At 42.4% G+C, this 27,076-nt stretch overlaps 1 protein-coding gene across 1 annotated transcript in view; it reads left to right on the top strand.

The window, feature by feature from the left end:
• The window catches only part of LOC139757455 (multiple PDZ domain protein-like), a 963,136-nt gene that overhangs the window by 857,139 nt on the left and 78,921 nt on the right, over positions 1-27,076 (top strand). Inside the window, exon 40 of the mRNA XM_071677982.1 lies at positions 24,562-24,663. Within this exon, the coding sequence (XP_071534083.1) occupies positions 24,562-24,663 (102 nt within the window). The remainder of the gene's footprint in view (positions 1-24,561; positions 24,664-27,076) is intronic.

Raw genomic sequence — 27,076 nt, 5'->3', positions numbered from 1 at the left:
AGTGGTAAATATAACAAGACGAAATAAGTAAATTATGGTAAGTGAAATAGACGAAATTAATGGGTTATGCGATATGCAAATTTGACTTGGCGGATTAGCCTCTTCATTTCCACAACCTCAACAGAAGTACGTCTCCATCACTTGCTAATAGAGGCGTCATCACACAAGTGGGAAGTGTGAGGAGGAAAAAAAAGTAGATTCGTGTTGTGTAGACGTGTTGGTTAGCACTGTGTTGACCTCTGTGCCATCCATCGCCCCTGCTGGCCCACGTTGGTCTATCATAAAGTGAACATTATTGGACATAAAGCGTTTATGTCTGGTACTGCAGCTGTTAACCCATTACACAGAACACACACACACACACACACACACACACACACACACACACACACACACACACACACACACCAGGCCATTCTGTGCTGTGAAAGATGAGTTATATAAGAGGCAGTAGGTGATTGCCGGGTCCTTGTGTGCTTTTTGTTGATGTTTTTTAGTTATTATTCTCCAGTAAAGCAAGTTCGTGAGAGAGAGAGAGAGAGAGAGAGAGAGAGAGAGAGAGAGAGAGAGAGAGAGAGAGAGAGAGACTAGCCAGAGTCTGTGGGAATTATTTGTAAGAAAAACTTTTGTCCGTCCGACATTGTTGGCCGTGGACGTGTGTGTGTGTGTGTGTGTGTTTCCTTCTCTGGTTGTTACGTAGTTTACGACCTTTGTTCCGTCCAGTAGCTTTGTTCCGTGCACTGTAGTTCACCGTTCCGTTCTAGGAGGAACGTTTTCGGCAGAAACGTTATCTTTATACAGGTTTCATTTGTAGTTTTTTTTGAGTATTTTCATCGGAATGTGTTTTTAGTTTAGTTTGTGTTCTTCCTTTCCTTTCCCTCTGCTCCATCCTCCTGCCCTTTCCTCCTTCTAGATCTCCCTTTTTTCCTCCTTCTATACATTGGTTGTTCCTCCCTCCCTGGAGACACAGCCTTGCCCTCCACACATCAGAATAGCATCGAAGACTTGAACGACTTCTTCTTCTTACTGCTCAAGGTCGTGAAGGCAGGGCCCCTGGTGACGACTGACGCCTCGAAAGACCACAGCTGTTAACGACCTAACCACCTCCCCCCCTCCCCCTGCTTCATTAGCCTCTCACATACCCCATCTGTTAGCAGTCTGCCGTATTACCTCCGTCCGTTCACATCCTGTCACGTATCCCCCATCATTAGCAAATTAACACGTATTCCAGTCCATCAGCACTGTATACACCTCCTCCTCCTCCTCCCATTAGCCCCATCCTATTGCGTATCCATTATTTTACCCTTCCATTAGGCTTTCGTCTGTCCCCCCCCCCCCTTCCATTGACCTATCACCTTACTGTCCCATCTGTCACATTTCCCATTACGTGGCCTCACCATTACAGAACCTGCTGTCACTCACTGCCCTTGCCTCTCGGCTTCACTGTCACACACCCCCGCACACACTCGTCCATCACAGAGCTTCACCATGATACACACTCACCGTCACATAGGCACCTACCACCGCATACCACCACACAGCCATCACATAGCCTCACCAACAACATACTTGCCATCATATAAGTACAACCACCATACAGGTCATCACATAAACCATAGCATACCACCACACAGCCATCACATAACGTCGCCTCTGTCCACAGTGGCCATCACTTAAGCACCACCACCAAAACACAGCCATCACATAGCCTCACCTCTGTCCACACTGGCCATCACATAAGCACCACCACCACCACCACCACACAGCCATCACTTAGCCTCACCTCTGTCCACAGTGGCCATCACACACACCTTCCTCACCACGGAGGGAGCCACACTGGTCCTTCAGTCACCGCGTCCACACGATCATCATCATCATCATTATCTCCGGCCAGACCCACCCCACTCCTCTCTCATTCTCCATGGCCTAATTCCTACCATTTTCTGGAGCGTCCTGACATAACTTGGCGGTAATGCATCTCGGCCTCCTGCCTGGGAGGTGCTTCTTCGCCTTACTCTTCGCCTCCCCTTCCCTACCACCGTCTCCCGTGTTATTCGTGGGTTGGCGGCCCGGTGTTCCCCAGGTGTTTCCTTTCGTTAGCCAGGTCTTTGTAGGGTGTTCCGAGGTGTTACTTTCGAGTGTTTGTGTGCTGTGGGGTGTTTCTAGTTTTCCATTCTGGTCTCGGGGTGAGGTGTGGGACGGGTTTCAAGGTGGTGTTGGATTTTATTGTGTGTGTGAGATGTCAGAGGAGTTTTTGGTTGTGTCGGATTTCTTTAGTGTTGTGGAGTGTTTCCCGGTGTTGTTTTTATCCTTCTGGGCGGGGGGGGGTGGGGTTGTAGAGCGTACCTGTGTGTTGAGATGAGGTCGTGGCCAACTCGTTTTGTAGAGACACTTAGGTGTTACTGAAGAAACAGGCGATGGTAAGAATTTGAGCTGTGTGTGTGTGTGTATGTGTATGTGTGTGTGTGTGTGTGTGTGTATGTGTGTGTGTGTGTGTGTGTGTGTGTGTGTGTGTGTGTGTGTGTGTGGGAGTGTGGGGAGCTTACCTAACCCTGTAGACCCACGGGCCCTTGTGTACAGTATCACAATCACACCAGTCTGTGTTTATTCATCATAATTGTGTCGTAATTTTCTGTATTCCTTTATTAATCGAGAGTTCTTCTTTCTGCTGAGGTTTTGAAAATACTTTTTCACGTAGCTTTACGCTCACACAGACGCGGCACGTGAGGTCTGTTTATACCATCTGGTTAGACAGTTGGTTACCCTCACACGAAGGGCGGGGACAAGTCGGGATGACGTGGAACCTCATGATAAGATAACCAATTCCGAATCTGATGGAGCCAGTGTTGTGTTTGACCCACAGCAGGGATCGAACCCAGGTCCCAAGGGTGTGTGCATAGTGCCTTGCCTACGTACCAGTGACGTAGGCCTTTATAAAAGTCTCAGTTCTGTTTGATTTACAACCTCCCGTTTTCTGATGATCAATATCCTGAAGAGCAGTGAATCGTGGAAGTCGTTTTTTAGACTCATAATGTCGATACAGAATTCATTTTTCCCAGGGGGTATGAGGGGGGGGGGGGGGGGGGGGTCGGGGGAAAATTCCAAAATACCGTCGGAGATAAAAGCTTTTATCTCCGAAGGTATTTTGGAATCTCTCTCTCTCTCTCTCTCTCTCTCTCTCTCTCTCTCTCTCTCTCTCTCTCTCTCTCTCTCTCTCTCTCTCTCTCTCTCTCTCTCTCCCGTCATCTCTGTTTTCCCTCCATCTTCGAGCTTAGAGGATTACCTGTGGGTATTCCGAGGGAAGAAATGGATCACTCGAGATTTGACTTTTTCATTTCTCAGCTCTCCACACACCCCTCCCCACTGCCTGGCCGACGTGACCTCTCTCTCTCTCTCTCTCTCTCTCTCTCTCTCTCTCTCTCTCTCTCTCTCTCTCTCTCTCTCTCTCTCTCTCTCTCTCTCTCTCTCCCTCCCTGGCCGACTTGACGACCTCCCTCGCGGCTTTTGAATTCCAGACGCGGCTTGTGGCTGCTGGGTCCTCCTCCTCTTCTTCTTCTTCTTCCCCCGCTGACCCCTTTCTCCTCTTCATATCACCCTTCCCTCCCACCACCCCCATCACACTGATGGGTCGTCTGGCCCCACCCCCGACCCCCTCACACACACACCATCCTCGAGCGATATCCTTCGTCTTGTCCTTTACATCCTTCCGTCAGCCGCCCTCCGTATCCCGTAATCATCCCTCGTCTCTTCCTTTTATTTCCCTCTTCTGGACCTTTCATTCCACCCCCCCCCCTCCCCTCCCCTCCCCGCAGACCTTATCCTTCTCTTCATCCTCCTCTTAACTACCCTGTCCGTCGTGGAGGTGATGACATCCCCAGAACAGTGTTCTAGGATCACTTTCTTCCCTCCGTCAGTATGGTGAGTATTTGAAGAGCGAGTTTGTTGAGTGCTGGTGTATGGGGTACAGGTCATACCTGTTGCCCGGCTCATAGTTCCGCGTTCGTGTCTCTGCCAAAGCGGAATTCTTCGCCAGGTTTTTGTTTTCTTTTTTTCCGGGACGGAATTCCTTCCTCTTCCCGTTTTCCTTCGTGGAGGATGGAACGTTAAGAATTGTTGTCCATCCCCCGTCCCCCTCACCCTCACCCCCCTCACCCTTCATGTTCTCCTCTCTAGATGAATCTCTCTCTCTCTCTCTCTCTCTCTCTCTCTCTCTCTCTCTCTCTCTCTCTCTCTCTCTCTCTCTCTCTCTCTTGTATAACCTCGCTCGACTCTTCCCTCCTAGACCCAAGATGTCTCGCGTCTCCCCCTGAAGCTGCCGTGGTCAGCACTCGGGTGTCTGACCCGTGGTATTTATGGGCCATTACTACCTCTACATTATTTATGTGGGTCGACCCCGTGTGACCGGGCTCTTCCCCCTCGAGCGGCGCTGTAGCATTGCCTTGCCCCCGGCGCCACACGTACACAAGGATGCGGGTAGCGTCGTGGTATGGGGTCATTTCATCGCGTCCTTGAAATGTAGGTGAACTGATTGCATTCTCAACACGAAGATGTGAGCCTTTCAGTCTGAGAACCTTTGACCTTACCCTTAAGGATTGGGTCAAAGGCGAGGCCATTAAGGGCCATACCGTCGTGTTCAAAAGTCGGAGTTTCACTTCAAGATGAGTTTGAATGCGTCTGTCATGAAAGTGTTATTGTGTCAGGATCTTGAAACCCGGTGTCGCATTCATTAATTAATCCTGTTTCTACGCATCACACCTAACCTTAGGCTCGTATTTACACTTCTTTTTATCTAACTTAAAAACTCTTATTTGCGGATGAGCACACTTCCTGTATTTTGATGTCATAAATTGTATTGATTACGTGTTTGTGATTACCAAGTCGTACTGTGCAGGGGAGTGAGTTTTACGCTCGTGAGGCCCCATATATATATATATATATATATATATATATATATATATATATATATATATATATATATATATATATATATATATATATGGTACCCATGCTATATTATTTCTCTCATGAGAAAAGTCTCCAGGTTCCGTAGATTTTAGAAATTTCCTTCTCTTTTCCCACCGTAGCTTTTCCCTAGCCGTCATAGGGGCCAGAATCGCAAGGCTCATTATCGCAGCTTGACTCTTCTACTCTTTTCATCAGTTCACTTCTCTTGGTGGAAGGTTACACGCCCTCGCTGGCTCGCTGGGCGCGACGGCAGAATGGCTTCCCACGGCGTGTGTCTGTGTGTGTGTGTGTGTCTCTCTCTCTTCTCCACCCTTCTCAGAAGAGGTCGGGTCTGGCTCTAATATGGGCATAAAAAAAGGGGGAGGAAAAGAAGAAGGGAAAGGAAGTACCTCACGTCCTCAGGTCCTTTTTTTTTTTCTTTTCTTTTTGTAAAGTATTTGGATTCTTCACATGAACTGGTGGAGGAGGCTCGAAGTTTCCCTCGAGATCTTGGTGGCGCCTGGCTTATACCACAAAGGAGAGTCAGGTTGACGGATTTTTTGGGCTGTGGAGAACGTAACTTGAACTTTTTTGTTTTTGTTTTTACACACACACACACACACACACACACACACGCACACACACACACACACACACACACACACACACGCACACACGAGGGAGAGACAACAGGAAACATCTCACATGTCATTTAAGCCATCATGGAAAGCAATCAGTAAACAGATAGAATTTGTGTGAATATTTGTCGTAGTTCCTTAATTTTTTATCATTATTATTTTGTCACGAAAATTATACAATTTGCGACCTGATTTTTTCTTTTTTTTTTTGAATTATACGAATATGAAATTTTCCAGTCGACGTATTTTTACTAATATTCCTCTGAAATTCGTCGCAGCCATGGCGTCTCTTTTGTGTCGTATTCGTTACGATCTTTTTCTGTCGCAGTTCTCACCCCGTTCTTGTTGCTTTCTCAAGCCTCTCTGGCGCATTCATGCAAATTAGCCGGAGATAATGCGCAGCTGCCTTCATTCAGTAGGTCGGGACACATCAGCCATTGTTCGACCGATTCATTATTGCCTCTGGCCTAACAGTGTCATGGCTGGCCCCCGTGTCATTATATATATCCTCTTGTCATCATTCATCGTCACCATATCATCAGCAAGTCTTGTCAAGTTGCTATTCTCATCACTTGTTCATCATCATCATCATCATGTCCCGCCCTTGAATATTTATCCCCATCCGTTATAACTTCGTTCTCCCCTATCCGTTAACTACCTCTTCGTTTTCAACCCACTGTTGACAACCTGTCTACAACCTTTTCAACACCCCCGTCCCGTCCCTCCCCCCCTTTCCACATTTAGTACCTCTTCCCGTAGTGCTTTCAACCCATGACACTGTGCATTGAATGTCTACCACCAACCAGCCACTGAAAAATGTACGCTGTCTGTACTCCCACCACACAACTACGTGTCACAACAGTGTGTACCACCACACCACCTACAACCACACAACTACGCGTCACAACAGTGTGTACCACCACACCACCTACAACCACACAACTACGTGTCACAACAGTGTGTACCACCACACCACCTACAACCACACAACTACGTATCACAACAGTGTGTACCACCAAACCACCTACAACCACACAACTACGCGTCACAACAGTGTGTACCACCACACCACCTACAACCACACAACTACGCGTCACAACAGTGTGTACCACCACATAACCTACAACCACACAACTACGTGTCACAACAGTGTGTACCACCACACCACCTACAACCACACACCCACTCACAGCTCGTCCCCCGCCACCACACAGTTATGGCCTGGCAACACTGCTGAACAAAGAGTTTCTGATCGTAAAGATGAAAGTTTATTTTGATGAAGGAACTTGGGTAAGGGAGTTGGGTGTTGGGGGGGAGGAAGGAGAGAGGATCGCGTCTCTCACATCGAACTAATTCCCTTTTATGAATTCCCGCCGAGGAATTGCTGTTTCCAGCGTTTCTGTAGTAAATTTAATCTGTGAGAGAGAGAGAGAGAGAGAGAGGGGGGGCTGCTCCTTCCTCCACTCCGCGCGCGACCTTACTCTTCTTTCCTTAAGGATTGCAAGTCTGGTGCCAGCAAATAAGGTTGTGTCTGCACCACTCTCAGCCCCCTCCTTGTCCCTTCCTCCTCTCTCCTCCTCTTTCCCCCTACCCACCTCTCCCCCGTCACCCCCGACTGTAAAATTCTGTGCGATCCTCTTCCTTTCGTGTCCCAAGCCTTATATATATATATATATATATATATATATATATATATATATATATATATATATATATATATATATATATGTATATATTCTGGGACCGAAAGCACAGCAGTAGGTACCTACCACAGTGACTCTAGGACCGTTTACAGAGGAGTAGGTACCTGATACAGTAGCTGTGGGGGAGGCCCTTTCGAAGGGCAGTTCATTTCATCACGTCCACAACACTAGGGAGACGCCCTCCCCCCCAGACACTGTCATCTTCACTTTGGGTAATCGTGAGTTCACCTCACCTCACGAGGAACACGATTTCATCCCGCCTACCAGTGGGTTCAGGGCAATCCCTCTTCTGCTCGTGAAGACTCGTTTATTTTTTTTACCACGGTGTTGACGTCACTCGACTCGAAACCTCGTCCTCGCGTTCGTGCAGTCAGGAGGGAAGAGATGGTAACGAGACGGGCCGGGAGGAGAGTGGAGGAAGATGTACACTGAGGAGGACACGGGAAGAGTTGGACTGTCTTTTGAGACTGGAGTACAGGGTGGAGGAATGTCTAGAAGGCAACAAATCGACTTCCAGTGGAAACTTAGGTCTGGTTGATCACCGCTGGTGGCTGTGGGTTTGCGAGGGTGAATCGCCCTTTTTTGACCCTGTGCTTATTATTAATAATGGGGTTCCCATGTTCCAGTTAGTTCACCTGTTCCCCGATGCTCGAGGGGGCTTGGGCTGGAGCACGACGGGGCGACCCTTGCGCACGACTGTACGACCCTTGTTGTACCGGGATGGTGTCGCAGCCACACTCACTTGGAGCACATTAGTTTGTCCTGGAAATGGTCGGAGAAGTGACGGGAAATGCAGAACTTCTTTTCTTTTGGTCGGGTTTGACGTCGCGCGATTATTTGCTGGAGACTTAATTGCGCCTTTTCCCTTTCCATATGTTTGGTGGGTGTAGCCTGTTAGGCGAGGGTCATTAATGCCTTGGCAGTGGTTATCGTGATGCCCTCGGCCGCAGGGAGAGAGAGTGAGGCTGGCACGTGATGGAGTAGCTGAATTGTGAAAAGGTTTCAGGGATATTTTTTGGGTGGGAGGAAGGGGTCTTCTGGGTCCCCTGTCCCCTAACCTCATGCCAGACTCCCTGCCCTTTATATATATATATATATATATATATATATATATATATATATATATATATATATATATATATATATATATATATATATACTACGTGGATTCCATGAACCTTGCGTTTCCAGTGTGACCTCTCCCTGAGCCGAGTTGCCTCAAATGGAAAGACTTTATCGCCTCTCACAAGTCTTCCCTTTCCATTTCCGCCTGATTCATCGACCTGACATTTCCAAACCATTTGGAAATGGCAAAAGCCCCCCTTTTTTTTCTAATGATTCCCTTTTTTTTCGAAGATTAGATTTAAGTCATAAGGTAAAATATAAGATTCGTTTGTTGCAGTGAAGTAATACTGTGTCACCTTTTTACTTTTTTTTTTTGGTAAGGGGGACGTCTCCTCCCTCGTAATTTTCGGGTCATAACAAGTTAATTGTCTGACGCTCAAGAGTCTCAGGATATAGGATTCCCCTCCTCTGTACGAATGAACGAACGAACGTACGAACTTATCCCCTTACGGGCGTCTGGCCCATTGTGTTGTGTGTGAAAGGTAGTCCATCTGGCCGAATGGGTTGTGTGGACAGCTGTCTTCCCTCAGTTGTGGCTTGCCTTTTTTTTTTTTTCCAACTTCTACGTCAGCACAGCAGCACGAAATTTGCATATCATATTTCTTCACAGTTTTGTGGGAAAAAAAATTCCGTTGTGAATGATGCTCCAGACTATTTATTTTTTCGTTTTTTTTTTTTAAACGAAAGAATCGCCACTCCCAGTCTCTCTCTCTCTCTCTCTCTCTCTCTCTCTCTCTCTCTCTCTCTCTCTCTCTCTCTCTCTCTCTCTCTCTCTCTCTCACGAATTGAGCCTTATATTACTTTTATATGGCTATTTCTGCTCAGTTTCGTGTCAAAGAATTGATTTATTAAACTTTTCTCTCTGATAGGAACGTAGTTAAGAATTAGCTGGGGAGTTAGGTCGACCTCTAGGTCGGATTGGCAAGGGATTAGACGACCTTCAAAGGTAGGGATTGGCAGGGAGGTAGTGTATCACCTCCTACGTAGGGATTGGCAGGGGAGGGAGTGTATCACCTCCTATGTAGGGATTGGCAGGGGGGGGGGGTAGTGTATAACCTCGTATGTAGGGATTCATACAAATCGGTCGGTATTTTCTAATTCCAAGTCTCAAAAACACTACACAAAGTTTTTTTTATTTTTGGCACAAGAATCTCTGTAGGGAATTATTTTTTTCCTGTAACTGATATGAAATAACTGACTAATTAAGAAAAATGCAAATTTTTCGTTTCCATGCAATATCAAAAACTAGATGGGTTGATATGATTTTTAGCAGGCTTGTTTCTCTGGAGAAAATTCATAGTGTTTTTACGTTAATTATTTTCTATTTCAAGATATTTCCCATTAACCGCGATATGCTCCTCAAGTTAAACAATGGGGGTCAAAAAGTACCTGACTTAGGTTATGTTAAGCTGCGAAGTGTGTTAAGTCCTTAGGGTAAAAATTGACTTTAATCAAAAAATTATTATTCCCTGTAGTTTTTATTAAAGTCGTTATATATAAAGGCAGACAGTATGATTTATGTACATGGCTATATATGTATATGTCTGTGTGTGTATATATATATGTATACATTGAGATGTATAGGTATGTATATGTGCTGTGTGTGGACGTGTATGTAGATACATGTGTATGTGGGTGGGCTGGGCCATTCTTTCGTCTGTTTCCTAGCGCTACCTCGCTAACGCGGGAGACAGCGACAAAGCAAAATGATATAATATATATATATATATATATATATATATATATATATATATATATATATATATATATATATATATATTCATGCTTGCCTTTATCTATTTTCGGCGCAACCTGCTTGAAAATGAAATTAACAGATCGCTTTTATGCATCCGGGACAGAGTTGCCGATATCAGCAAGGCCATGGCTGGTACAGTGTCAGTATTGTACATATTTGCTTTATGTTATATTCAGAAACAGGGAAATGGAATCACAGTATTGACATTACACTACTGGCAGTTAGTATGATTTGATCTCTCGAATTGTATCTACACTTCAACTTATTTTTAGCGACATTTAAAGCATCGTAGCGTTAATTTTTTAGGAATTCATTTTAAGTTTAAACGCCAGGAACTGTCTTCCTTTAAATGAGCTGAATCACGATATTGGAAATGAATCTATCATCTTTTTACCTGCGTTGCAGACATTGAGATAACGTGCTATAACTGACTTTATTATCGTCATTATGCGTTCGTTTACTGATATTTGATCTTCAATTTTCGATATCAGAGCAGGCTGCAAAATAATCACGGGGAATTATCTCTAAAGTTTATTTTTGGTAATAGAATGTGGTGACGTAGCATTCTTTGCGAAGGAAAAAGAAGTCAGAATGGTATTTGCATTGTGCATGAGATCCGTATGGCGAAACTTGGCAACACTGTAGCCGACCTGGATGTAAACATAAACATTGCTTGTTCCGTTAGCTTTCTGTGTTCGTCTTGTGTGTGATGATTAGCTTGGCGTGATGAATACGTAGCTGTGGATGGTCAAATGTTACAGTATACATACGTGTGTGATTGCCTGTACACCGGTATTGATTAAATGTAATATTGAAATCTAGATGAATGTAGAGATGGTGGGTTTCGTGGCCTATGGCCGATCAGGGACAGTCTTAGTGGTTCAACAGGGGCCACTTTCTACACCCTGGGGTCAGGCTGTAGGGCAGTTCCAATCTCGTGAGCACGACGATACGACTGTTAAGCTCGATGTTACGACCCTTAGGTATGATGGCCAAGGCTTTGGCCAGATCTCTAAGGTTTACGTTAGGGTCTACGTGGCACAGGTCTGGATACCCAAGGATTGTAACAGTCGTCTTCAAGGGTCGTTCGGTTTCGTTTCCTGGTCGTACCGTCCTTCTCAAGGTGTTCACAAAAAGATGGCCATGTTCGTGGAATATGGGCATACCATCACGGACGCTGGGCTGGGTTATGAAAGTCGTTTTCTAGAGGAAGTTGCCAACAGGGCGCGCCGGGTTGACTGGCATAGCCTTGTATTGCTCCCATGAACCACAATCATGCTTTAAAGTTAACTACAGCTGGCATGCCTTTGCTTTATTGAATTTTACTTTGAATGTTTCTCTTTATTCTTTATATGATATAACTTTATTATTTCCCCTTATCGTTATATTTTCGTTTTTTTTTTTTTTATATTGCATGTTTGTACCTTAGTATTGTGGTTTGCTTATTGATTATTTTTCCCGTATTCTTTATTAATGTAACCTAATATATTTATCGTATATCGAAGTATGAATTGGTATTTTCCTTGATATTTTGCTTCCATTATGTTGTACTTTTTCAGATGTATATTTACTAGATTGTTTTTTTCACCACAGTTCAACTTTTATCCGCAAACGTACTCTCGTATCAGACTGCCACAAATTAAAAGTTAAAAGGGTTTCAGTAGAATTTGAATGACATTTCACCCGCCATTAAATCGTCAAGCAAACTCCTCCCACGCCAAAGAAAATTCATGTTATTTATTTATCATTAACCGAAAGGTCCATTGGCAATAGCCTCTTCATCTGGTTAGATTTTTTAATAAACAGTTCTTCAATTTACGCGAGTCCAGCAGCCTAGACTCTCGCAAACTATGAAAAAAAAAAAGTTGACAGAAGATCTGTTTTCACGTGATCTGCTCAAGGTTTCATTAGATTTAGATATTTCTCTAAGTTGTTTGCTTCTGGCTTGTATATGGAGGCAATAGTGGACCCCCTATCTCTGAGTTGGACTGAATTTATTATGGAAATGGGCCCCATATATTAAAGCTCAGTGTCTTTTTTTAAATTTGCACTGTATTTGGTAGTAAATTTAAAGATTTTACATAGTACTGTAGTAAGAAACACGTTATGTGATGTTGTCCTTAACTTAAGAGTGAGTTAATGACCAAATTTGTTGTCTCTGAAGCTTGTAACGACTTTCATATGTAATTTTTTTCTTCCATGTTCACCATCTCTTATATATGTTGTTGTTGTTGTTGTTTTTGTATCCTATTCTCCCTGTATGTCTTGAATTACACCTTTTTTTTTTTAATAGTACCTATACCTGTGATCCAGAATTTGCATCTTTGCTGTACTTCACTGTCTTGTACAACCTGTGCAGTGTGCTTATATTGTACTCCCCCAAAACTGCTCAGTCTCACCATATGTTATACTTGTAGTCCACCTTCACTGTTGTGTCTAGGCTTTGGTGCTCCCCCATCACTAAATTTCCACTCGTTACTGTGTTAAACTATTTCTTCTCTGCTGTTATTGTCCATTTCTTTCTTTCTTTTTTTTATCAGGCTCTTCCTCCCCCTCCTCCCCTCCTTCAGCTTGGTCCTGGAGAATATTCCAGCTTTCAGGTACTTTATTTCTTCTTTCTTCCTGTTTTATTATTGCTTGTCTTTGTTAAGGTAGGTCGCTTAGCTGTCCTTACTGTGTGATATGCATGCCATGCATCGCATGCCATTTTTAATACCCGTGTTAGTACTGTGCTTCGGATGTAAACAAAACATGACGTCACAGTTATATAGAAAATGTGATGTATGCATGATATGATATGTGTGTATATGAAGGGAAGAATACATGGTTTGTTTTATTTGAAACTGGCTTCCCTGAGGAGGATGAAGTGCTGTAAGCCCAGACACTCCACATTCAACCTTCAAAATTTCCCTGCAACGTATTTACCATCTTTTTGTTTTCATCCATTTTAGATCTTTTTATTGCCATGCGTCTCTACCATCTTTGAACTCTGACCTTGATTTTTATAAATTCTTTATTTTATCTCCTTGACACATCTTGATTTCTCTTTATTTCTCTCTACTTCACTTGCTGATCCCTGAAAATATATCTTTGTCGTCTGTATTTTTCTATTTTTCAGGTGCCACAAACATCCAGTACATCAGTAAGCAGAACTTTTTCCTCTGACTTTTTATTTTGCACTCTGTCCTTTCCATTACCTTTTCCCTCCCATTTCCTTTACTACTCACAGACATTTACGTTTCTTACCCCTCACATATCCTCGCTGTGTTACCATCCCCCTCACTGTGAGCTCTTCTCATAGCAAGATATCACTGTCTTCCCTTTCCCAGGATCACCTTTAAACTCTCCTTTCCTAGATGTTTCTCTACACCCTCACTATCTTCCCTACTCCATTTTCACTTCAGTCGTCCCCCTCAGTGTATTTGCGCTCTGATTTCATTTTTACTCCTTTGTTACCTGGCTTGATTTGCCTCACCGTTGCTGCAAGGACACTGGACAGCGTAACATGTTATAGAACTTATGATGCACTACTTTCAAGCTTAAAACTTTATTAGATTTTTAGCTTTAAATAAAGACACTTTACTGTTTCCAGTATCACCCCTTCGTGCACTTCTCTTTCATTTGATTATATTATACCTGTTTCTTTTAAATATTACTGCGTCTTTATTCTACAGTGCTTTGCCTCCCTTACAAGAACATTTCTTTCGTCCAACCACATAGATTTTAACAAAAATAGAATGGTATATTTCCAACACATTAATTACTCCAGTATATTATCTTCTAAAAAGAGGGAAAATCAGCTAGATCTCTCGCTCCCTTATTCTCTCCATACTAGTGTTCCGTGCATGGAGCAGTCTTCAGTTACCACACACGAGGCTCGAATGTTCTTCCTTTGCCACCTTCTACCACCCTCGTCTCCATGTCTTAGATGTAATCCTGGCCTCATAACACAGCAGTAACCATTGATATCCCAGTCCCTACCTGGGAGAGATGTATTATGTCGTCTGCACAGGTTCAATAGAGTCTCGCTTCTCGTGTTTCATCCCTTTACACCCCCAGTGCACCATCCCTGAACCCTTAATTAGTAGCAGTTTCTAACCCTTGCATCTACGTAACTCTTATGTATCACCGCCTTTTACCATTGTGTGTGTGAGTGTGTGTGTGTGTGTGTGTGTGTGTGTGTGTGTGTGTGTGTGTGTGTGTGTGAAAGGACGATGAAATAATGTAAGAATATACGTTAATCATCACCAGGTCAAAAAGGGATGGATTTAAGAGTATATGCCAAAATGGAAGGAGATTATACATCTTTCCCCACACACAGTCGAAATGATCTCCTTCTATTATGGCGTATGCCCTTAGATACATCCCTTATCGACCTGGCGATGATTAACGTATATTCTTACATTATTTCATCGTCCTTTCACACACACACACACACACACACACACACCGGATTTCCTCGCCTGACGCCATCTCTCTCTCTCTCTCTCTCTCTCTCTCTCTCTCTCTCTCTCTCTCTCTCTCTCTCTCTCTCTCTCTATCTATCTATCTATCTATCTATCTATCTATCTATCTATCTCCCCCGTACACAAGTGGACCCTAACACAACGTAGTCTCCACCTCCTCCTTGCCAGGGTGGTGTAGTAAACCGTCTCCCATCAGATACCTATTGATGCTCCGTTCAGACAGGGAAAAAACAGTGAAATTCGTATCAGGATTTTAAGTGGAGCAAGATGGAGGGTGGCTGGGACCAGAGGATGAAAGATGGTGGCCAGCGTGCATGACAAGCCATTAATAATATCCACAAGACGCGACTTCCATTCTGCCTCAAGTCCAGATTCCTGGAAAGGCAGTCGTTTTTAAGTAGTGGAGGATGGGGCGGTGGTTGTGAAAAGATGGAAGCAGTTTCATGGGTAAACTTACTGCGTCCTGTGTAGTTAGTTCCAGAATTAACGATGTTAATGTTTGGGTTTTTATTTGTGTGAAGCCCAGGGAGTATTTTGCCCTAATGCTTCCCTCGTACCTGTGACTTATGCTTGAGGGAGCTTATTTTTTTTCTCCAGGTAAAAAAACCAGAGCTCCCCCTTCCCCCCCCCCCCACTCCAGACAAAACCATGATTAACAAGTCAGATACTTCATATAAATGTGCATTTCTCGTTTAAGACAACTTACTGTTGCCGGCAATGCATAGTTTCTTGCGTGATGTATATATGATCCTGGCTGTTAGAGGTTTATATGATTATATATATATATATATATATATATATATATATATATATATATATATATATATATATATATATATATATACACACAAACCTCCAACAGCCAGAATCGAACTGTGTTCTTGACTGGCTAGTGAGGAGGATATTCAGTGTATGTATGGTTCATGGTGAAGTGCCTGAGGATTGGCGGAATGCATGCATAGCGCCACTGTACAAAGGCAAAGGGGATAAAGATGAGTGTTCAGATTACACAGGTATAAGTCTGTTGAGTATTCCTGGGAAATTAAATGGCTATAACTCGGCTGTATAGCATTCCCTTGCTCATAACATCCTCTTGCCTCCGTAGCGAAGCCCTTGCGACAGTTTAAGCCCGAGCCACACACACACACACACACACACACACACACACACATCTGTGAGTCAGGATGACTCAGCTCAGAGGGAGGAACATCTGTGTAGCATGTGTTTCACCAGTTGGCCTGGCAGCACCCTAACCCTGATCCCTGGTTAGGATGGGTCTGGCAGCACCCTAACCCTGATCCCTGGTTAGGTTAGGTCTGGTAACACCCTGATCCTGATCCCTGGTTAGGTTAGGTCTGGTAACACCCTGATCCTGATCCCTCCCTGGTTAGGATGGGTCTGGTAACACCCTGATCCCTGGTTAGGATGGGTCTGGCAGTAAACTATCTCTGGACGTCTTTTTAATGCTTTCATTGGATGTCAGTTTGCTTGTTAAATGCCCGTGTTACAGTTCTGTGGATTTTTTAATCTTTCGTCGTATTTATTTTTTTTTTTTTTTAGTTTCAATCGACGTATATTCTTTTCTTTCTTTTTTTTTCTTAGTCATCAGGCATCTTACATGTGTTTTATTATCGTGCATTTTCCTTCAGTATGCATGCCTTTATGAGCAGTCATTTTCTATGAAGCAAAGAAGGCACGCCTCAAGCAGCTGTTCAAAGAAAACGTGGCTGTAAGTTTCGCATGGGCCTGGGGAATGTGGGGGTAACTCTAGATAGTCTCTCAGTAGACATATGAAGATTTTGCCTGCCAACATAGGCAGTATTTCTTCAATCCGTCTTCAGGTTTTAAGGCTTAGTAATGATCAAGGCCTTTTTGCTGCATGTAAACTATTAGAAAGCTTTGTGAACTTGTAGCTGTTTTCGCTCGCTAGAGTTAAAACATAAACATCTGAATCACAGAAAATGTGGCATGAATAGGAGTACTTAATATCGCCTAATATATTTTTCTTAATATTTACAGCATTGCCTCGACAACCTTAAAGCTGTGTAAGATACATTAATGTTATATATTTCTTTTAACGACACTTACATAAGTGTGTATGTGTTCGCCCAGAGTAAACTTGAAGGGGGATTTTGTCAAAGCCAGTTCCTGGATATGCCAGTAGTGGCACAGGCCGTATGTGTGTTCTTACGGTACCATTACTGGCACAGTTAGGATGTATTTGTTCTCGGGTGTACCATTGCTGGCACAGGTCGACCCATATGTGACTGATTGTAGTGGGGTTATTAAGTGTGCGTATGCAAGATACGAATGAAAAGTGACATACAATGATTATTTTTTGCTTCATTATCATGTATTTCTGTCCATAGAACTGGTGTATTGTGTAGTGAAAGGTTTATTTACAGTATTTGCTTCATTATCATGTATTTCTGTCCATAGAACAGAGGTATTGTGTAATGAAAGGTTTATTTACAGTATTTTTCCTGTAATGGTAATTACGTATGGGTGTTTCTCATTGTGTTCAGAAATACGATGAACATATGTTTCAAGAACACACAGTTAATCACCGATAGTTAGAGCAGACTGAATCATAGTTATTGACTCGTTTGGAGTTATATTTACATATAGCCCTTAATATGTGGATCTTCATGAAATATCCTTACAATACCGCTATGTCTTTCCTTTGTCTCATGTGTGTTATAAACATTCCCAGATGACGTCACTGTAATGGCTTCACATGTACTCTCTCTTCCTTGGACTGTCTGTATATATATATATATATATATATATATATATATATATATATTCCTCCTGAAGTGGAACTAATGGAGTCTTGATATCGGCAAAGCCATTATAGTTCAGTGTGTCAAACTCTGGATTTCTCCTTTGGGCTCATTTCTCCTCGTTTGACTCTCTCTCTCTCTCTCTCTCTCTCTCTCTCTCTCTCTCTCTCTCTCTCTCTCTCTCTCTCTCTCTCTCTCTCTCTCTCTCAGGATATTTTTTTCCCTAAATGATTGTATTCTGGAAGCTAGGTATTGTGAAACGTATTTTTGACCACTTTGAATACTTCCTTTTTATCTATATATCCATTTCGTCCGGAATTATGTTTCGTCCCACATTTAGCCGTATCTCTTCTGGTAGAGAGCGTGACTGTTGGCTTATTTACGCGCATCATTCCCTTTTTTCATCCCAGTCCCTGTATACATCGTTTTAATTCGGGTCTTGTATGTTTAGGGTTTTTTGTTATCTTTTTTTTTTTTTGTATTTCCAGGCTTATTCCAGTAGTCGTATTCCTGTTTCCAGTCAGATTTATCTTCGAATTTTCGATGGTTTTCATATTTCTGATTTCCATTTCCTTCATATCCCATAATTACTATTTCCCCTTCCATATTTCGTAGTACCCATGTCTCATATATGTTGCCCATTCATTTCATTTTTAATTTGATTCATCTATGTCTGCCTTGTATAATTAGAAAATATATATATATATATATATATATATATATATATATATATATATATATATATATATATATATATATATTCTATGAGTCCACGGGGAAAATGAAGCACGAAAAGTTCCCAAGTGCACTTTCGTGTAATAATCACATCATCAGGGGAGACACAAGAGAGAAATATAACAGTCTGTCTATATAAATCGAAGAGACTTAGCTAGGACACCATCTGGTAAACATGTGTTGTCCAAGACAGACAACGAGCGTATCATAAACTTATTATGTGGACAAGGAGGTGAATTGTTTACAAATTTTATCAACAGCAAAGTTATCCAACTTGGTGGGTTGGGATATTCTTTCATCTGTTTCATTGCGCTACCTCGCAAACGCGATATATATATATATATATATATATATATATATATATATATATATATATATATATATATATATATATATATATGCTTCAGTTTCGCGGCCCATCGAACAATTCGAAACGGTTCGACTTGATCCCGAAGCTTAGTAGTCAAATGCAGATTTTCACTTATATTAAATCTATAGGTGTACAGAATGATTAATTTTATATTTCTGTAGTATATATATTACATAATTTGTAAAATATTGAATACTCCAAATTTATTACGTTAATTTTGACAGTCATAAACATCTCATTTATCTTGTTTACATTCCAGCCATGAATGTTTCTGTATACATTCCAACCATGAGTGATTATGTACTTATATAAGATATCTGCCGGTGTTTTATATTGATGAAAAGATGATAATTGGCCCGTTAGCTTTGCCAGCGTGTGTGACACGAAGAAAGATGATGTGAATCAGGAAACTGACTTAAGAAATGTAAGTGTGACTCCACCTTGATGGTGGTCATGGCCACCAAGCCAAACAATGCTATACCTACGTTTCTTTTTGTTTCTATTTTGTTTCCAGTATGGAGGTCTCGTTGGTCAAACCATCGTCGTGTTATTTGGCTTGTTGCGGTAATGACACAACTGTTAATGACCTGCTCTTGGAATCATGTCACTGACATCCCCCTCACATCCGCCTTCTCTCTTCCTTCATCTGACATCCCTCACCATCATGAATGAGCCTTACCCTTTATACCTTGGGTTTTTAATTTATTTATTTATTATTTATTTGGAGGGGGGGCTTTCTACACGTATGGGCGCTATAAAGGGGAGTTACACCTCCAGGTTACATCTCGGTAGGGGAGTAGCTCACAATATTCGGTGTTGAGAGGACAGAAGTGCCACTTTTATGGAATTTTTTTACTTTCTTATAAAACTATTATTGTGACTATCTCATAACATTATTATTGTAAGCATACTTGCAGACGAAGGTCCATTAACCTGAATTTTGACTCGACATGATATTGGTGTCTCTCTCTTACCTCGACCTAAAATACTCATACAGTGATATTTTGGAAATATGGCCCTCCCCCAGGGATTCTAAGTAAGGTAATAATTTCTGCATGGCCGAAGCTGTTCCTTAAAACTAAGATTTAAAGAGAATAGCATTCTTTCAGAACTCTTTTGGCTGTTCTTTCTGTAATTTTTTGTGTTTTCAAGTCACAAATCTAGATAGTTTTGGTGTCTCTCATCACCCGTTGAGAACACGAGACAGAAGCCAAGCAAAAAGTATATCAGGCCCACTTTGTGCAGCTTACCACTACAGAAGTGAACTTATCATGGAGTCTGACTTCCCTGAGAATGGTTTTTGTTTTGAGTAGTTAATTTATGGTGTCCCACCAGACATACTGAAGTACCTAATATATACCACGAGGATCTTGCTTATTCTTGAGTTATCATGGGGTGGATTTGAGGTATATATATGGAAGCAGAAGTGAGTCACAGGGTGGGAGAGGGGGCAAAGGTTCTAGGAGCGTTGAAGAATGTATGGAAGGCGAGAACGTTATCTCAAGAGAGCAAAAATGGGTATGTTTGAAGGAATATTGGTTCCATCAATGTTGTATGGTTGCGAGGGATGGGCTATAGATAGGATTGTGCGGAGGAGGGTGGATGTGTTGAAAATGAAATGTTTGAGGGCAATATGTGGTGTGACGTGGTTTGATCAAGTACATAATGAAAGGGTTAGAGAGATGTGTGGCAATAAAAAGAGCATGGTTGAGAGAGCAGAAGAGGGTGTGCTGAAATGGTTTGGACACATGGAGAGAATGAATGAGGAAAGGTTGACAGAGAGGATATATGTGTCAGAGGTGGAGGGAAGAAGGAGAAGCGGGAGACCAAATTGGAGGTGGAAGTATTGAGTGAAAAAGATATGAGTGATCAGGGCCTGAACGTACGGGAGAGGGAAAGGCATGCAAGAAATAAAGTGAAATGGAACGATGTGGTATTCCGGGGTCGACGTGCTGTCAATGAACTGAGCCAAGGCATGTGAAGTGTCTGGGGAAAACCATAGAAAGGTCTGTGGGGCCTGGATGTGGAAAGGAAGCTGTGGTTTCGGTGCATTACCCATGACAGGTAGAGACTGAGTGTGGGGGAATGAGGCCATTTTTTTTCTTTTCCTGGTGCTACGTTACTGGAGGGGGGGTGCTATTTCATATGTGGCAGGGTGGTGATGGGAATGGATGAAGGCACTGATTAAGTATGATATAAAGAATATGTTATTTTTATTCATTTATCATACTTAGTTGCTGTCTCGTGTTAGCGAGGTAACGCAAGGAAACAGACGAAAGAATGGCCCAACCCACCCACATACACATGCATATACATAAATGCCCACACACACACATATGCATACCTATACTTTTCAACATACACATACTTATACATACACATACATACACATATATACACATGTGCAAATCCATACTTGCTACCTTCATCCATTTCCGTCGCCACCCCGCCACACATGAAACAGCCCCCCCCCCCCACCCCCCGCATGCATACGAGGTAGTGCTTGGAAAAGACAACGAAGGCCACATTCATTCACACTCAGTCTCCAGCTGTCATGTGTAATGCACCAAAACCACAGCTCCCTTTCCGCATCCAGGCCCCACAATACTTTCCATGGTTTACCCCAGATGCTTCACATTCCCTGGTTCAAGCCATTGACAGCACATCCACCCAGGTGTACCGCATCGTTCCAATTAACTCTATTCCTTGCATGCCTTTCACCCTCCTGCATGTTCAGGCCCTGATCACTCAAAATCTATTTCACTCCATCCGTCCACTTCCAATTTGGTCTCTCACTTCTCCTCTTTCCCTCCATCTCTGACACGTATATCCTCTTGGTCAATCTTTCCTCACTCATTCTCTCCATGTGACCAAACCATTTCAGTACACCCTATTCTGCTCTCTCAACCACACTCTTTATATCACCACACATCTCTTTTACCCTTTCATTACTTACTTGATCAAACCATCTCACGCCACATACTGTCCTCAAACATTTTATTTCCAACACATCCACCCTCCTCTGCATAACCCTATCTATAGCCCACGCCCCACGACTATATAACATTATTGGAACCTGCTATTACTTCAAACAAACTCATTTTTGCTCTCCAAGGTAACATTCTCACCTTCCACACATTCTTCAACGTTCCCAGAACCTTCACCCCCTCCCCCACCCTATGACTCACTTCCACTTCCATGGTTCCCTCCACTGCTAGATCCACTCCCAGATATCTAAAACGCTTCACTTCCTCCAGTTTTTCTCCATTCAAACTTACATCCCAATTAACTTGTCCCTCAACCCTACTGAACCTAATGACCTTGCTCTTATTCACATTTACTTTCTGCTTTCATCTTTCATACACTTTACCAAGGTGAGTCACCAACTTCTTCAGTTTCTCACCTGAATCAGCCACCAGCACTGTATCATCACCGAACAAGAACTGACTCACTTCCCAAGCCCTCTCATCCACAACAGACTGCATACTTGCCCCTCTCTCCAAAACTTTTGCATTCACCTCCCAAACATCCTCATCTATAAACAAATTAAATAGCTATGGAGACATCACGCATCCTTGCCGCAAACCAGCATTCACTGAGAACCAATCACTTTCCTCTCTTCCTACTCATATGCATGCCTTACATCCTTGATTAAAACTTTTCACTGCTTCTAGCAACTTACCTCCCACACCATATGCTTTTAATACCTTCCACAGAGCATCTCTATCAACTCTATCATATGCCTTCTCCAGGTCCATAAATGCCACATACAAATCAATTTCTCACATACATTCTTCAATGCAAACACCTGATCCACACATCTTCTACCACTTCTGAAACCACACTGCTCTTCCCCAGTCTGATGCTCTGTACATGCCTTTACCCTCCCATATAATTTCCCATCAATACTCAACATACTTATACCTTTGTAATTTGAACACTTGCCTTTATCCCCTTTGTACAATGGCACTATGCATGCATTCCGCCAATCCTCAGGCACTTCACCATGAACCATACATACATTGAGTATCCTTACCAACCAGTCAACAACACGGTCACCCCCTTTTTTAATGAATTCCACTGCAGTACCATCTAAACCTGCCACCTTGTCAGCTTTCATCTTCCACAAAGCTTTCATTACCTCTTCTTTGTTTACCAAACCATTCTCCCAGACCCTCTTGCTTCGCACACCACCTCGACCAAAACACCCTATATCTGCCACTGTGTCATCAAAGATATTCAACAAACCTTCAAAATACTCACTCCATCTTCTAACTTCACCACTACTTGTTGTTACCTCCCCATTAGCCCCCTTTACCGATGTTCCCATTTGTTCTCTTGTCTTACATACTTTATTTACCTCCTTCCAAAACATCTTTTTATTCTCCCTAAAATATATATATATGTATATATGCACATATATATTTATTATACTTAATCACTGTTTCCTGTGTCAGCAAGGTAGCCCTAGGAAACAGACAAAGAATGGCCCATCCACCCACATACACATATATATACATAAATGCCCATGTACACAAATATACTTACGTATACATGTACATAACATTTACACACTTACATACACATGTACATATTCATACTTGCTTGACATCCATTCCTGTCATTACCCTGCCCCACAGAAAACAGCATCACTATCCCCTTCTTCAGTGAGGTAGCACCAGGAAAACAGACAAAAAGGCTACATTCGTTCACACTTAGTCTCTAGCTGTCATGTGTAATGCACCGATACCACAGCTCCCTATCCACATCCAGGACCAACAGACATTTCCATGGTTTACCGCAGATGTTTCACATGCCGTGGTTCAGTCCATTGACAGCATGTCAACCCCAGTATACCACATCATTCCAATCCACTCTATACTTTGCAAGCCTCTCACCCTCCTGTATGTTCAGGCCACTGTCTTACGAGAAGTTAGTTAATGTCTGTGAGCCTCACATCTTCATGTAGGGAAAAGCCTGAATAACTTATGTATTGTCATTATATTAGAATTGCAAAGCTTCTTTGTTATGGACAGATACTCGTAGGGGAAAGAATTAGATATCCTTCTTTATCATTTGATTATTGCTTCGTTTATGAAAGGAGTAAGATTATCGTTCTGGTACATGGCAGTTTACAGCTTTAAAGCTTCCTTTGTTTAGCTGCTGTTTTTGTAAGGAAAGTTACAACAGCAAGCTTCATTCTTTTGTTAGTTGATCTTCTGTCCTCCCTGCTTGCTTTTAGGTCTGTCTCCCTAGCCAGGGGATCTTGGCATCACTCTTTGTGAAGTTTTGTTGCACTGAAAACCAATTCTGTAGTATTAGCTACTAAAGTTTATGATCCCATGTAAAGAGTGTCTAATCATAGCATGTACACTTCAATGCATATCCCATGGGAGGTGTTAAGAAAATGCATTTTATTTCTTATAACACCAGGTTTTTTCTCTCAATTCCCTGTTACTATTAAGCAAAGCAATATTTCCCTTTTTGGAACTGACATGGATGCAGAACTACTGATATAGATCATCAGTTGCCTCACCCTGCATGAGTGGGGTAAGGGCTTATTATATTTGGTTAAGAGCACTCATATTTGTTTTGTCAGTGGTTTAGTGTGTTGTATGTTTCTGCAAAGTCTTTGCATGAGCTAGAAAGATGTGATTAAGAGGTAGGTAGGATAATGTGTAGTACAGCATAGGAATAGCAAGACAGCCATGTTATAGTGAATGTGTGACTTTTACTTGGTCAGACAGAAATTCGGCATTGATTGTGAGTTAATTTTTCATATATTTTCATTTCTGATAGTAATGCAGATTTCTCAGTGCACATACTGTATGCTCTGTCTGATTTCTGCTGTGAACTATATGACCCCCATATATAACCTCTTGGTAGTATCATAGTCACACAAGACATTGGTCACTTGAAGTGAATATTTACCCAAACAGTAGAGAATTATGCCTTCATGCAATTTTAACAAAGATGAATAGGCCTTAACAAATGTAGTGCATGCCATAATACCAACTCTAGTAAAACCCATTCTTCCTCAGGGCCAGACTGGACTAGGAATCATGATCATAGAGGGTAAACATGCAGAGTACGGCAACGGTATCTTCATATCTGACCTCCAAGAAGGATCTGTAGCTGCTGAGGTGAGAATCTGTTGAACCATAGAAGGAATTTTGCATCACAGTTTTGCCAAACTTATTACAAGAGTTTGTAGAATATTGACAACACTTTTTAAAAAGGAAAGACCAGATGCCAAAATTGTACAGGGGAAGCCCTCCCCTCCTTGTATTTTAACTTTCTAAAAGGGGAAACAGAAGAGGAGTCACACGGGGAGTGTCTCCTCAAAGGCTCAGATTGGGGTGTCTAAATGTGTGTGGATGTAACCAAGATGAGATAAAAGGAGAGATAGGTAGTATGTTTGAGGAAAGGAACCTGGATGTTTTGGCTCTGAGTGAAACGAACCTCAAGGGTAAAGGGGAAGAGTGGTTTGGGAATGTCTTGGGAGTAAAGTCAGGGGTTAGTGAGAGGACAAGAGCAAGGGAAGGAGTAGCACTACTCCTGAAACAGGAGTGGTGGGAGTATGTGATAGAGTGTAAGAAAGTAAACCCTAGATTGATATGGGTAAAACTGAAAGTGGATGGAGAGAGATGAGTGATTATTGGTGCGTATGCACCTGGGCATGAGAAGAAAGATCATGAGAGGCAAGTGTTTTGGGAGCAACTGAGTGAGTGTGTTTGTAGTTTTGATGCACGAGACCGGGTTATAGTGATGGGTGATTTGAATGCAAAGGTGAGTAATGTGGCAGTTGAGGGAATAATTGGTGTACATGGGGTGTTCAGTGTTGTAAATGGAAATGGTGAAGAGCTTGTAGATTTATGTGCTGAAAAAGGACTGCTGATTGGATATACCTGGTTTAAAAAGAGAGATATACATAAGTATATGTATGTAAGTAGGAGAGATGGCCAGAGAGCGTTATTGGATTACGTGTTAATTGATAGGCGCACGAAAGAGAGACTTTTGGATGTTAATGTGCTGAGAGATGCAACTGATCATTATCTTGTGGAGGCGAAGTTGAAGATTTGTAGAGGTTTTCAGAAAAAAAGAGAGAATGTTGGGGTGAAGAGAGTGGTGAGAGTAAGTGAGCTTGGGAAGGGGACTTGTGTGAGGAAGTACCAGGAGAGACTGAGTACAGAATGGAAAAAGGTGAGAATGAAGGACGTAAGGGGAGTGGGTGAGGAATGGGATGTATTTCGGGAAGCAGTGATGGCTTGCACAAGGGATACTTGTGGCATGAGAAGGGTGGGAGGTGGGCAGATTAGAAAGGGTAGTGAGTGGTGGGATGAAGAAGCAAGATTATTAGTGAAAGAGAAGAGAGAGCCATTTGGACGATTTTTGGAGGGAAATCATGCAAATGAGTGGCAGATGTATAAAAGAAAGAGGCAGGAGGTCAAGAGAAAGGTGCAAGAGGTGTAAAAGAGGGCAAATGAGAGTTGGGGTGAGAGAGTATCATCAAATTTTAGGGAGAATAAAAAGATGTTTTGGAATGAGGTAACTAAAGTGCATAAGACAAGGGAACAAATGGAAACATCAGTGAAGGGGGCTAATGGGGAGGTGATAACAAGTAGTGGTGATGTGAGATGGAGATGGAGTGAGTATTTTGAAGGTTTGTTGAATGTGTTTGATGATAGAGTGGCAGATATAGGGTATTTTGGTCGAGGTAGTGTGTGAAGTGATAGGGTCAGGGAGGATGGTTTGGTAAACAGAGAAGACAAAGTAAAAGCTTTGAGGAAGATGAAAGCTGGCAAGGCAGCGGGTTTGAATGGTATTGCGGTGGAATTTATTAGAAAAGGGGGTGACTGTATTGTTGACTGGTTGGTAAAGTTATTTAATGTATGTATGACTCGTGGTGAGGTGTCTGAGGATTGGCAGAATGCTTGCATAGTGCTATTGTACAAAAGCAAAGGGGATAAAAGTGAGTGTTCAAATTACAGAGGTATAAGTTTGTTGAGTATTCTTGGGAAATTATATGGGAGGGTATTGATTGAGTGGGTGAAGTCATGTACAGAGCATCAGATTGGGGAAGAGCAGTGTGGTTTCAGAAGTGGTAGAGGATGTGTGGATCAGGTGTTTGCATTGAAGAATGTATGTGAGAAATACTTAGAAAAGCAAATGGATTTGTATGTAGCATTTATGGATCTGGAGAAGGCATATGATAGAGTTGATAGAGATGTTCTGTGAAAGATATTAAGAAAATATGGTGTGGGAGGCAAGTTATTAGAAGCAAAGAAAAGATTTTATCAAGGATGTAAGGCATGTGTACGTGTAGGAAGAGAGGAAAGTGATTGGTTCTCAGTGAATGTTGGTTTGTGGTAGGGGTGCATGATGTCTCTGTGGTTGTTTAAATTGTTTATGGATACGGTTGTTAGGAAGGCAAATGCAAGAGTTTTGGAAAGAGGGGCAAGTGTGCAGTCTGTTGTGGATGAGAGAGCTTGGGAAGTGAGTTAGTTGTTGTTTGCTAATGATACAGTGCTGGTGGCTGATTCGGGTGAGAAACTG

The sequence above is a fragment of the Panulirus ornatus genome, chromosome 26, assembly GCF_036320965.1.
Source record: "Panulirus ornatus isolate Po-2019 chromosome 26, ASM3632096v1, whole genome shotgun sequence".
Lineage (NCBI taxonomy): Eukaryota > Metazoa > Arthropoda > Malacostraca > Decapoda > Palinuridae > Panulirus > Panulirus ornatus.
The sequence above is the reverse complement of the archived record's forward strand: the minus strand, read 5'-3'. Positions and strand labels throughout refer to the sequence as shown.